This window comes from Danio aesculapii, chromosome 21, assembly GCF_903798145.1.
Source record: "Danio aesculapii chromosome 21, fDanAes4.1, whole genome shotgun sequence".
Lineage (NCBI taxonomy): Eukaryota > Metazoa > Chordata > Actinopteri > Cypriniformes > Danionidae > Danio > Danio aesculapii.
In genome coordinates, this window is record NC_079455.1 from 33,251,026 (window position 1) to 33,265,957 (window position 14,932).

General features: G+C 35.7%; 1 protein-coding gene across 10 annotated transcripts in view; it reads left to right on the plus strand.

The window, feature by feature from the left end:
• The window catches only part of celf4 (CUGBP, Elav-like family member 4), a 195,527-nt gene that overhangs the window by 171,320 nt on the left and 9,275 nt on the right, over window positions 1–14,932 (plus strand). For 2 of the 10 annotated variants that reach the window (XM_056446137.1, XM_056446139.1), the window contains exons 8-12: window positions 433–585; window positions 2,369–2,479; window positions 7,081–7,143; window positions 7,269–7,349; window positions 13,444–13,587. In XM_056446137.1, coding sequence (XP_056302112.1) covers window positions 433–585; window positions 2,369–2,479; window positions 7,081–7,143; window positions 7,269–7,349; window positions 13,444–13,587 — 552 coding nt within the window. Of the gene's footprint in view, window positions 1–432; window positions 586–2,308; window positions 2,480–7,080; window positions 7,144–7,268; window positions 7,350–13,443; window positions 13,588–14,932 lie in introns of all 10 variants that reach the window. The other 8 variants (XM_056446141.1, XM_056446144.1, XM_056446143.1 and 5 more) reach the window with 6 other exon arrangements.

The window sequence follows — 14,932 nt, forward strand, 5'->3', positions numbered from 1 at the left end:
AGGAGAATTGTTGACAACTTTGACTCAGTCCACAAACTACGTCTCACAACGTCCCGCTGGCCTGCAGATACTCATACTAGTGGATGCTGTTCTCTCATTGGCTGTAGGTAATCACCAATCAGAACACATTTCACACAGCATGATTTGAAAATATCTCACGGGTGTCAGCGACTCATCAGCGATTCTCTCAGATCGAGAGAATTTCTTGCTAGTTCACACTGTGTGATTGTTACTCACGGGAACGAGCACCTATTTGCCTGTGATTTTGGGCATTTGTTGATGATTTCTCAAAACCTGCCGGCGGGTCAAAATCAGTGCTAAAATCATGCAATCTGAACTCTGCATAAGGGAAATAAACCCTCTATGTCCATCAAAACCCTAATGAATAATCTATGAATATTCTAAATATTCTCTCTCTGGCTCCGCCCCCAGGCGGAAGCACACCCCCTGGCATCACAGCACCCACAGTGACCAGCATTCCATCTCCTATTAGTGTTAACGGTTTCACAGGCCTGCCTCCTCCTCAAGCCAACGGCCAGGCCCCGGCGGAGGCCATGTTTACCAACGGCATCCACCCATACCCAGGTACTACACCCTCCAATCAAGACCTGCTGTCTAATAGCTACACTTCACAACAGTATTATATGACTAATATCCACCTTTTTCCTACAACCCATGCAAAAAATATGGAGTAACCTCTTTTTAACTGCAAACAATCTGTGAATTAAATTGTATATTAAAAGGCAACTTATTAGAATGAACAAATTACTGTCAGCAGATCATGAATAACCACAAAAAACTCAAGACTAGTTTTCTTGCAACAATATTAAGGACATATATTGAATATTATTGTACTGCAGGGAATATAAAGAGAAAATAATCTGAGCAACAAAACACATAACAAAAAAAAAAAAAAACACAGACATACTTGTGAAACTAATTTCATGGTAATTTCCAAGTATAATGTTATTTTCATGAAGCATAAAAAATACCTAAACATACCATTCATTTGGTTTTACACAATATATATATAGATTATTTGTGACACAAATATATATTATTCAAAATATACACCAATTTCTCTTGACAAACCTTAGAACAATTCTTCTCTTACCTCTCAGGTAGGTCATTTAGGATGTCTTGGAGAGGTAAAAGTGTCAAGAGTAGCAAAATCTTGCTACTGGGGTGCCTCAGGGCTCAGTTCTAGGACCATTTTTCTTTTCCATCAGTCTCTAGCCAAGAAACGTCTGAAGTCACATCTGTTATAGTATAGTATAGCAATGATTAGTTATTAATTTACACTTTCTCCTGCTAGTCAGTCTATTCCCTACCTGACAAAAGTCTTTTCATCAATCCCAGTTGTAAGAGCAACAAATAATAATTTGACTTCTAGTTGATCATTTGAAAAAGTGGCAGAATATTTCAGATGAATCATCTGTTGAACTGCATCCCAAACATCAAATACTGCAGAAGACCTATTGGAACCTGTATGGACCCAATATTCCCACAGAAATCAGTCAAGTTTGGTGAAGGAAAAATCATGGTTTGGGTTACATTCAGTATGGGGGCATGCGAGAGATCTGCAGAGTGGATTACAAACCACAGGAGAGGGCAAATTCTTCAGCAGGATAGCGCTCCCTCATACTTCAGCCTCCACATCAAAATTCCTAAAAGCAATGAAGGTCAAGGTGCTCCAGGATTGGCCAGCACAGTCACCAGACATGAACATTATTGAGCAAGTCTGGGATAAGATGGAGCAGGCATTGAAGATCGATCCAAAGAATCTTGATGAACACTACGAGTCCTGCAAGAACGCTTTCTTTGCCATTCCAGATGACTTTATTAATGAGTTATTTGAGTCAGGTGTAATCTTGAGGTCTTTGCCTTTCATATAAGCCACTTTTGATACCAAATGATCAACTAAAAGTCAAGTTAATATTTGTTGTTCCTGAAACTTAGGCGACAAGACTTTTGTCAGTGAGTGTATATAAATAGATGTTCCCTAAAAATTAAAGTGCAATTAAATTGTATTCATTTAAAATGCAGAAGACGTGTGGGAAAAGGTGGATAACTGGAACATTTTAAATCGTCATCCTATTCTGACAATCAATGTCAGTGAATTGCACTAGTTCTTGCAGTATAATCACATTTTATGTTTGTACATAAAGCAGTTTATCTTATGCACTGTGTGTGTCGATGAGTCGGCAGCCTTTTATTATACACAAAAGTTATTGAAAATCTTTGTGGAAGCTGCTTTTGGAGAAGTGCTCTGCGGTGGGCTTTTAGAGACTGTGTGTGTGTTGTGGAGTGGTTTTCATGTCCAGTGCCACAGAGGAAAGCAAACGCCTGTCTCCCGGCTGTATCCCAGTTTTGCAGGAAGTGGTGTTTAGGGAAGACTCGGAGAAGGGCGGCCTGGGCGTCGCACAGAGAAGTTGTTTTGGGGTTCAGGGAAGCTGCTTCCTGTCGTCTCTCTCAGAAGGTATAGAAACCCTCAAACGTTAGTGTCGTGTGTGTTTGGTGTGTGTCTGTGTGTGTGTAATGCGGTAGACAGAAGGAGTGGTTGATGTGAGTAGTCTCTTCATGTTTGTTTGGTGTCGTCAGCTTTGTAGAGTGTTGCTGTTGTTGTAGTGTGGCTATAGTTTTATGTGCATGCTTTGTACAGTGTTTGGCAGCTATGCTTTTAAGTCCTTCACATTTTTGGTCTCCAGACTAGTTTTTTGTAAGCATAAGGCTACATAAAAACCATCATAGAATTAAAAAAGAATAGTTCCCCAAACAAATTTTAAATTCTAATCATTGTTAACTAACTGCAAACTGCAAAAAAAAAAGAAAAAAAAAATACACACATATATATATATATATATATATATATATATATATATATATATATATATATATATATATACACACAGTTGAAGTCAGAATTATTAGCCCCCCTTTTATTTTTTTATATATTTTAAAATATTTCCTAAATGTTTTACAGTATGTCTGATAATATTTTTTCCTCTGGAGAAAGTCTTATTTGTTTTATTTCGGCTAGAATAAAATTTTTAATTTTTTTTTAAAGCCATTTTAAGGTCAATATTATTAGCCCCTTAAAGCTATTTTTTAGTCTACAGAACAAACCATCGTTATACAATAACTTGCCTAATTCCCCTAACCTGCCTAGTTAACCTAATTAACCTAGTTAAGCCTTTAAATGTCACTTTAAGCTGTATAGAAGTGTCTTGAAAAATATCTAGTCAAATATTATTTACTGTCATCATGGCAAAGATAAAATAAATCAGTTATTAGAAAATGAGTTATTGAAACTATTATGTTTAGAAATGTGTTGAAAAAAATCTCTACGTTAAACAGAAATTGGGGCACAAAATGAACAGGGGGCTAATAATTCAAGGAGCCTTATAATTCTGACTTCAACTGTATATACACTACAGGTCAAAAGTTTGGGGTCTGTAGGAGTTTTAAATGTTTTTTAAAAAGCTTCTCCTGCTCACCAAGGCTGAGTTTATTTTGTCAAAACTACAGTACAAATTGTAAAATTGTGAAATGTTATTGCAGTATAAAATAACTGATCAAAAGTAGTTTGCAATTTAATTTAATAATTTATTCCATTGATTTTGAAGATGAATTTTTAGCTTCATTACTCCAGTTTTCAGAGTCACATGATCCTTCAGAAATCACAAAAATATTAATTATTATTATTATTATTATTATTATTATTATTATTATTATTATTATTATTATTTTAATTATTATTATTATTATTATTATTATTTTTTTAATTATTATTATTATTATTATTATTATTATTAATTGTAATAGTAATAAAAGAAGTAATGACTGGAGTAATAATTTCATTTGAAACTACATACAATAAGAAAGCAGTTATTAAAATTTTAATAAATATTTAACAATTTAACAATTATTATTATTTTTTTACATTTAATAAATGCCGCCTTGAACAAAATACTTTTTTTCGGAAAAATACAAATAAAAATCGGGGAAAAAAAAACTGACCCCAAACTTTTGACCGGTACTGTATATACAGACATTCTAATGGTTTTCTATTTTTTTTTTAACCTGCATATTGAGTCATTCTCATGACAATTCGTCAACCAAGATGCATTACCATTTTTTGTTAATAGTTTTGTTAAGATTTGTTTTGTTAAGATTATTCAATCTTATTTTGTCATGATCTACATTTCTTTAAGGGAATACTCACGGCAGTGCAAGCAAGCAGAATATGCAAATGTTAAAATAATCTGGATGTGATATTTGGTATGGGATAACTTTTTTAGTTTGCTTTCTCAAAACATGTCCTATAATAAACAACTGTATTTAGTGTCCTCTTTTTGTGATCAGAATATGTTGTGAGAAAGCAACTATAACATGTTGAGAGAAAGCAGAGTAAAATACATTCATTCAATTTCCTTAAGCTTAGTCCCTTATTTATCAGTGGTCACCACAGTGGAATGAACTTCCAACTATTCCGACATATGTTTTGCACAGTGGATGCTCTTTCAGCCGCAACCCAGTACTGGGAAACACCCATACACTCTCACATTCACACACACAAGCTCATACACTACAGCCTTTCATTCATTTTCTTTTCGGCTTAGTCCCTTTATTAATCTGGGGTCGCCACAGCGGAATGAACCGCCAACTTATCCAGCATATGTTTTATGCAGGCGATGCCCTTCCAGCTGCAACCCATCACTGGGAAAACACTACGGCCAATTTAGTACAATTCACCTACATGTCTTTGGACTGTGGAGGAAACCCACACCAACACGGGGCAACATGCAAACTCCACACAGAAATGTCAACTGGCCCAGCCAGGACTTGAACCAGCGACCTTCTTGCTGTAAGGCAACAGTGCTAACCACTGAGCAACTGTGCCACCTATTAAAATACATAAATAATTAATTCTGTAACTGATTGTTTTAACCTTTTGATAATCTTTTTAAACCCTAACAGAGTTACCATTATCCGCTCAAGATGCAAACCTCAAACCAGATATCACATGGCATGTCTAAAACCCAATTTTATGTATTTTAACATTACTGTTTTTAAAGTGCGAATGAGAAAATTGCTGAAATATCACAATAACAGAGTTGACATACTTAATGTACAGTTGGTGTATCTTTTTGTACAAATTAATGAGTGAATAATGCCTCAATGCCTGTCTAAGTATTTCCACCAGATGAAGTGACATCACCTGGAGCAAGTTAAATGCTATTTCTATCAGCATTTTAAAGATTGCTGTTGTGCCTATTTATAACGAAAAATAGTTGACCAGAATTTAGTGACACACAAAATAAATTTGTTTAGAATTGAAATGACAAATTACACACTACCTGACAAAAGTCTTGTCATCTATCCAAGTTTTATGAACAACAAATGATAACTTGACTTCTAGTTGATCATTTGGTATCAGAAGTGGCTTATATGAAAGGCAAAGGCCTCTAGATTACGCTTATTATACCAAAATAAAAAATGATCATGACTTGATTTATAGTTAAGACAGTAAGGTCTGACTTTGCTTGTCACTTAACAGAAAAAATGTACAGTATAGAATATAAAGTCATGGTGCAGTCCCATGAGCTGCAATGACTCAAATCACTTATAATTAAAGTCATCTGGAATGGCAAAGAAAGCCTTCTTGTAAGACTCCCAGAGTTCTTTAAGATTCTTTGGATTTATCTTCAATCCCACCTCCTTCATCTTACCCCAGACATGCTCAATGATGTTCATGTCTGGTGATTGGGCTGGCCAATCCTGGAAAACCTTGACCTTCATTGTTTTCAGGAGCTTTGATGTGGAGGCTGACGTATGAGAAGGAGCGCTATCCTGCTGAAGAATTTGCCCTCTCCTGCAGTTTGTAATGTAATGGCAGCACAGATGTCTTGATACCTTAGGCTGGTAATATTGCTATCCACTCTGCAGATCTCTCGCGTGCCCCCATACTGAATGTAACCCCAAACCATGATTTTTCCTTTACCAAACTTTACTGATATCTATGAGAATCTTGGGTTCATGCACGCTCCAATAGGTCTTCTGCAGTATGTGTTGATTGGGATGCAGTTCAACAGATAATTCATGGGAAAAATCTACCTTCTGGCCCTTTTCCGAATGATCAACAAGAAGTCAAGTTATTGTTTGTTGCTCTTACAACTGGGATCGATGACAAGACTTTTGTCAGGTAGTGTAAAAGCACAAAAACATTAAACTTTAAGACATAATTATTTCATGATGTGTGATTCACACTCCAAAAAAAAGACTTTTGCTGCTTGTTCAATCTACTTATTTAAAATGAGTTGAACAACTCGATTATGTCCAATCCACTTAAATTTGAAAAAACCTAATACTTTTACTAAACACAGCATTTTTTACAGTGCAGGAGGTAAAGATAGTCAAAACTAGGTATAGTAGGAGTCTTACAGTGTTTTTTGGTATATACATTTACATCAATCACAAAAACTGACCAATCAGAATCAAATATTCCAGTGTAAACCACTGAAAATTTAAGCCGTCTTATTTTTTTGTTGTGTTTGTACACATCTGGAACAACATGAGTGTGAGTAAATGCTGACAAGAAGCTCATTATTGCCTTAATTTTAGTATTATGCTACTCAAAAAGCCCTGAGAACTCATAATCTGGATTGTGAATGCTGCAGTATTTACCGCGTTTGAGTTTGAGCAGCATTAAGTTACCAGGCTGTATAGTATGTGTATGGGTGTTTAGAACAGGCCGGGCCTGAATTGCCTTTAATACTGTGAAAGCTCTCAGCTGATTGATGTGCCGTGTAGAGCAGTAGATCTATATTGTTCTCCGCACGCTCTCCCTGGCTGTCTCTCCAACTCTCGGGAAGCTTGGCAGGGCCCCGGTTTAATTGTTTTGGGGGGGTGAATGAACGGTGAAGGGGAGGGGAAGTGAGGTAAGCTCATTTTTCGCTGCTCCGCTCTACCTGAACACACTCAAGATGCACTCAGTGACCTCCCGAGTGTGTCTATGTAACGCTGTGGTTTGTCTCTCTCTCTCTCTCTCTCTCTCTCTCTCTCTCTCTCTCTCTGCAGCTCAGAGTCCCACTGCTGCAGACCCTCTACAGCAGGCCTACGCCGGAGTCCAACAATATGCAGGTCTGTCACTCAAAAGGAGGCTGCTTGTGATTTTTTTTCCTGCTTGCGAGTTAATGAAAAGTGCATGCCGCTGTGTCTATGTGTGCTGGAATACGAGGTGTGAAGTTTGTGTGTGTGTGTCTCAGCAGCCTTCCCCGCTGCATATGGACAGATCAGCCAGGCCTTTCCCCAGCCACCTCCCATCATCCCTCAGCAGCAGAGAGAAGGTGAGTGAGTGGAGTCTGCAGGATCGCTATCTGTGCTGCGGTCGGGATTTGTCTCTCTTTCTCATAATTGTATATACAGTACATCCAGAAAGTGTTCATAGCGATTCACTTTTCCACATTTTTTATGTTACAGCCTTATTCCAAAATGGATTAAATTAATTATTTCCTCAAAATTCTACAAAAACACCCCATAATGACAATGTGAAAAAAGTTCACATGTACAGAAGTATTCACAGCCTTTGACGTGAAGCTCTAAATTGAGCTCAGGTACATTCTGTTTCCACTGATCATTCTTGAGATGTTTCAGCAGCTTAACTGGAGTTAACCTGTGCTAAATTCAGTTGATTGGACATGATTTGAAAAGGCATACATATATATATATATATATATATATATATATATATATATATATATATATAAGGCATATATGTCTATAAAAGGTCCCAGGGTTGACAGTGCATGTCAAAGCACAAACCAAGCATGAAGACAAAGGAATTGTCTGTAGACCTCCGAGACAGGATCGTCTCGAGGCACAAGGCTGGGGAAGGTTACAGAAAAATTTTTGCTGCTCTGAAAGTTCCACGAGCACAGTGGCCTCCATCATCCATAAGTGGAAGATGTTTGGAACCACCAGGACTCTTTCTAGAGCTGGCCGGCCATCCAAGCTGAGTGATTGGGGGAGAAGGGCCTTAGTCAGGGAGGTGATCAATAACCCGATGGTCACTCTGTCTGAGCTCCAACGTTCTTCTGTAGAGAGGAGAACCTTACAGAAGGACAACCATCTGTGCAGCAATCCACCAATCATGCCTGTATGGTAGAGCGGCCAGACAGAATCCACTCCACACCTCAAATTTGCCAAAAGGCATCTGAAGGACTCTCAGACCATAAGAAACAAAATTCTCTGGTCTGATGAGACTAAAATTGAACTCTTTGGAGTGAATGCCAGGCGTTATGTTTGGAGAAAACCAGGCACCGCTCATCACCAGGCTAATACCATCTCTACAGTGAAGCATGGTGGTGTCAGCATCATGCTGTGGGGATGTTTTTCAGCAGCAGGAACTGGAAGACTAGTCAGGATAGAGGGAAAGATGAATGCAGCAATGTACAGAGACATCCTGAATGAAAACCTGCTTCAGAGTGCTCTTGACCTCAGACTGGGGTGACGGTCCATCTTCTAGCAAGACAATGACCGAAAGCACACTGCCAAAATATCAATGGAGTGGCTTCACAACAATTTAGTGAATGACCTTGAGTGGCCCAGCCAGAGCCCAGACCTAAATCCTATTGAACATCTCTGGAGAGATCTGTAAATGGCTGTACACCATCGGTTCCCATCCAACCTGATAGAGCTTGAGAGGTACTGCAAAGAGGAATAGGCAAAAATTCCCAAAGACAGGTGTGCCAAGCTTATGGCATCATATTCAAAAAGACTTGAGGCTGTAATTGCTGCCAAAAGTGCATCAACAAAGTATTGAGCAAAGGCTGTAAATACTTGTACATGTGATTTATCAGCTTTTTTATTTTTAATAAATTTGCAACAATTTTTTTTTTCACAATATCATTATGGGGTATTATGTGTAGAATTGAGGAAATAATTTAATGTAATCCATTTTGGAATAAGGCTAAAAAGTGAAGCGCTAGGAACACTTTCCAGATGCACTGTATAAGACCGGGGTCACTAGGATTCAGCAAGTAATGCATTAAAGGGATAGTTCACACAAAAAATATTAAATGACCGCATCATTTATTCTTTCTCATGTGGTTTGAATAAATAGATTAAATATTTTGGTATTACTTTACAATAAGGTTGTATTATTTAATGAATTTACTAACATAAACAAACAATGGACAATACATTTATTACAGTATTTATTCAGTTTAGTGAGCGTTGGTTTATGATAATACAGTTGTTCTTTGTTAGTTCATGTTAACTCTGAGTGCATTAACTAATGTTAACAGGCATAATGTTAATAATGCATTAGTAAATGTCGAACTATGATTAAAAAAATACTTTACAAGTCTTGTTCATAGTTCATGTTAGTAAATACATGAACTAATGAAACCTCATTGTAACGTGTGGCCAATATTCTTTATTCTGTTGAAAAAAATTATAAATTATTTAGAAAAATGCTTGTTTAATATTTAGATTGCTTGGACCCATTGACTTCCTTAGTAGAAAAAAATGCTAGGAAAGTCAATGGGTGCTGGCTATCAGCATTTTTCAAAATATCTTATTTTGTGTTCGACAGAAGAAAGAAGCTGAAATAGGTTTTGAATAAGTGAAAGGTGAGTAAATAATTGCAGAATTTTCACTTTAAGGTGAACTATACCTTTAAATGAATCCAAAGTGATAGGATAGACATTGTATTTCACACAAATGCTGTTCTTTTGAACTTGCTAATCATAAACAAAATGGCTCATGGTTTCCACAAAATGATTAAGCAGCAGAACTGTTTTGATGATAATACGAAATGTTTTTCCAACACCGAGTTGGCATAGTAGAAAGATTCCTTAAGGATCATGTAACAGTGAAGCTGAAAATAATGCTGAAAGTCAGCTTGGCCATCTTACTAATGAATTACACACCGCAAAAAATGCTTTTCTTTCTTAGGTTTTTTGTCTTGCTTCTAGTCCAAATATCTAACAATTCTTAAATGAAGAAGCATTATTTAAGACAAACAAAAAATATTGTCTTGTTTTAAGAAAAAATATGCCAAAATTAAGTGAGTTTTTCCTTAAAACAACCTAAATAATCTGCCAATGGGGTAAGCAAAATAATCAGTTTTTTTCCTTTTGATAATATTATTTTGCTGACCCCATTGGCAGATTATTTTGCTTGTTTTAAGGAAAAACTCACTTAATTTTGACCTATTATTTCTTAAAACAAACGATATGTTTTGCTTGCCTAGAAAAGGCTTCTTGATTTAAGAATTTTTTGATATTTGGACTAAAAACAAGACAAAAATGTAATTAAGAAAAGCATTATTGCAGTGCATTTTAGGTTATGGACCCAAGCAGCAGAACAATAAATCTGTGATTTTGTTTTTAATAAATCTGTGATGATGGTTGTTTTTTCCATAAGTAAAAATGTGTCCTGCTGTGTTTATTTTGACATCATTTTATTATTTTGTTTTAGTCATAAATTAGTCCTCTGAATTCATTGACGTTTAAGTTTACTTAATTGCATACGATTTTAGTCGACTAAACGTACTGTCGATTTATTTGACTAAAATCTAACCAGTTAGATTCAGCACTTTGTAAAGTTTTATAGTCAAAACTGTGGTTTCATCTCCCTCCAGTGGCTGCCATTATAAACTATACAGAAACAAATCCAACGAACCCATTTTTTTTTCAGTCAAAAGTTACTTGACTGCTATGCAAATGACATGAATCCACGTGGAGTGATGTTTTTCTGTGCCTCTCATAATATTATGTTTGCCAAAGTTATTGTAAAGCAATATACTATGGTTCTTTATAGACTGTAGACTACATGCTTTCCACAAAAACATTTAGACAAATCATTTTGGTGGTTGTGGAAAACACAGTAGAACACATTACACAATAACTCTAAAGTCTGAAAAATTGTGTATATAAAATGTGTGTGTATATATATATATATATATATATATATATATATATATATATATATATATATATATATATATATATATATATATATATATATATATATGTATACACGTAAAATGTATATGTATATTCGCTGCTTAATACACAATGGTAAATAACAGTATGCTAAATTGTTCCAACTAAATAGCTGAACAATTATATTGTATAATAACACATGCAAAGTAATTGCAATTACAGCACTGATGTAACGGCACATCCTTTCGCAAACAGCTAGTATATAATGCGATTCTTCCTATTGGATGGTGGACTTCCATCATATCAGGCCTCATATTTTTTGCAATGCATCTGCAGGGTCAGAAATGAACTTTTCCATTAAAGGGGGATATTTGCACTTTCAGAATGATTTTTCTACTTTTATAAGGGTAATTGTTATGTTTACCTTATTAACAGTATCTGTTAATATCTGTTAAATCTGTATTTGACCAGTTACTTTAATCAGTCAGTATATTTAAATAAAAGAAATGATTACTGCATTTGATATTGATTAACGATTATTGATGATGACTATTAAAACATTTGGCTGCACAGACAAATCATTCTACCCAATCATTCCAATGAAAACAGTGAAATGAATCTCTTACTTGCATCATTTTCAGCAGTCTGTTGTTTATGATGAATCTGTGAGCCTGCAGAATTGAGTAGTTAGTCACTCAAAACTCAGTGCTGACTAATCCAACACCTTCGATTGGCTACTGCATTCATAATTTCACCAGAAATGTGTGCGATTGATGAGTAGGGCCAGACAGAATCTGCGGACATTTTTGGCTATTTCTACTGAGATTTTTTTGTAAAAATCTGCAGATTTATGCTGAATTATTTTGGGAGTATCGTAACTAAAAACTTAAATAAAAAATAATATCTTTTTAACTTTTATTTAATGTTTACAATGCAAATCCATCTAGATCCACTTATTTGGGAAACAAAGCAAGTCTCTCATATAATATGCCTCCTAAAAGACAGAAAATATTACTTTACAAACTACATTGTAAATAAATCAAATAAACATATTAGTCAATATTATTACTGAAATTCATTTAAAAACTGAATATATATAAATGTACACACAAGTAAATAAATACTCAATGGACTAAAAATCTGCAGATTTCTGTGTGCGCAGATTCTGTGTGGGCCTAGTTATGAGGTTATATTTATATTGGATAAATGAAATCGGATCTACTGCAAATGCATTGCCACAAAGTAACGCCCTATAATTCTCACATGTAACTTTATTGGTGACGGCTGCAGTAGTTCAGTTTAATTGCAAATTACTTTAAATGGGTCCGACTGCTTTTGTTCACTTTGTTGATGTTTTTGTCCATGAGCTCTTGTTAATCTCCGACCCAACACAGGCCTTTCTGATCAATTTATGCTCGGTTTGAAAGAAGAGCTAATCTAAAACAACTGTTCAGGAATGCCCAAAGAACATCCAAGTGTTTGTTTGCTCACTATTATTCCATCTGTACAACTTAAGGAGAGAATTGCTGCTTTTCCATTAAAGGGTGATATTTTCAGAATATTTTTTTTCTTTTATAATTTTTGTTTACTTTATTAACAGTATGTGTTGTTTTTATGTCAAGTTCTAAATGTGAGCAGTTACTTTAATCAGTCAGAACACTATAAACCGAAACCAATAGGCAGACGCAAATGTTATAGTTAAATAAAAGGAAAACTCGTAATTCGATTACTACTCTTGATATCGATTAACAATTATTAATGATGACTATTAAAATATCTGGAGAAACAGCGCATCATAAACTGGCTTATCTGTTGTTTGAGTGATGAGTCTGTAAGCCTGCAGGATTATGTAGTCAGTGACTCAAAGCTCAGCACTGACTAAACCAACACATCTGATTGGCTACTGCGTTTATAATCTTACCAGAAATGTGTGCGATGGGTTATGAGGTTATATTATTATTGGATAAAACCAAAGCGACACAAAGCGACACCCTATTAATTCTCACATCTAACTTTGTTCGGCTGTAGTAGTTCAGTTTAATTGCAAATTACTTTAAATGGGTCCGACTACTTTTGTTCACTTTGTTGATGTTTTTGTCCACGATCTCTTGTTAATTTCCAACCCAACACAAGCCTTTCTGATTACTTTACGCTCGATTTGAAAGAAGAGCTAATCTTAAACAACTTTTCAGAAGTGCCCGAAGTACATCCAAGCGTTTGTTTGCTCACAGTTATTTCATCTGTACAACTTAAGGAGAGAATTGCTGCGTTCAGATGCCAAAGCAGCTACTCAATAAAGAGAAACCGCTTTTGCAGTTTCAACTTTGGCAAGCCAAATCTAATTTTTGCCATTTGTGTCTTTGTTTTGTCCTTCCTCTCTTTTATTCCCCTAATTTTTTTTTCTGTGACTGCTTCTACCTGTCTAACCGCCTCTCTAATTCTCTGTATCCCACAATCCTCCTTGTCTTTCTCTCTCTTTCTCTGTGTGCAGGGCCGGAGGGCTGTAACCTGTTTATTTATCACCTCCCTCAGGAGTTTGGGGACGGCGAGCTGATGCAGATGTTCCTGCCTTTCGGTAATGTCATCTCCTCCAAAGTGTTTGTGGATCGGGCGACAAACCAAAGTAAATGCTTTGGTGGGTAAAAATGATAAGACACCTGTGAAGATTATTCTCATTTCTACTCACACTATTAACATTTTTACCTCATTTCTCTACCACAGCGAAGCTTTCGAATAAAGCCAGGTCCAAACTGTGTGCTTTTTGCTACCGTTTCGGTCGATAAATTCTAATCAAATTTATGTTGAGCATACAAAGCATACATAAACTGCAATACAAAGGCAAAGTGCAGTCTCTACTCAATTACAATATTTCACAGTTTACTGCAGTGTGCAAGTATACGAAAGTGTTGTTATAATTTATCATCCAACAATACAGTATGCTGTAGCATTCATTCACAAAGTGTTGTAAATTATAAAATATATAAAGTATAATACACTTCACTGGTTAAAAAACAGTATTGTTTGCTATCATTTGTTTATGTGGGTTGAAATGGACAGAATTGAACCAGGAGACTTTCTCTGAAGGCAAAGCAGATCATAAAACCCCTATTTAAGGCCTAAATTTTGGCCAAATTTATCTTACACTGCACTTTGCCTTTGGACAACAGCATAGTTTGACTCTTATAGAATGATTACATTTTTACATTGTAATAAATCTATTTGGGAATCCAGCTATTTGGCCATGTCTGTTAGGGCTGCACAATATATGGTTTCAGCATCGATATCACAATGTGCACATCCGCAATAGTCACATCGCAGGAAGTGTTTATATATTGAGATTGTAGTTTACCAGGAGCAACAGTTCAGAAGCTGGATTCACTAAATAGTTTAACAATAATGGAGTGAAAGTTTATCATCTGCATGAGTTTTTAAGGCCTGTGACTGTGTAAGCGTTCAGGCACAAGAGTTTAAAGTATTCAGGCACAAGCAATTGTACTGTTTGTAACTCTAATAAATATGTATTTGTTAAGTTATTTATACAATAAAGACTATACAGTGTTATTTTACATTTGATTATTCAATTTCTGTACCTGAATACAACGTAAAATATTTCCCATCTTCCCAATAATAATCTAGAATAATCCTCAGAATAATCCCAAATCATTAAAAACGGATGAATTCTTTCCAAATAGAGCTAATCAAGCTATCTGGTGAAATTGTATTCATATCTCAATATACACTCACCGGTCACTTTATTAGGTACACCTTACTAGTACCAGGTTGTACCCCCTTTTACCTTCAGAACTGCCTTAATCCTTCGTGGCATAGATTCAACAAGGTACTAAAAATATTCCTCAGAGATTTTAGTCCATATTGACATGATAGCATCACGCAGTTGCAGCAAATTTTTCGGCTGCACATCCATGATGCAAATCTCCCATTCCACCACATCCCAAAGGTGCTCTATTAGATTGAGTTCA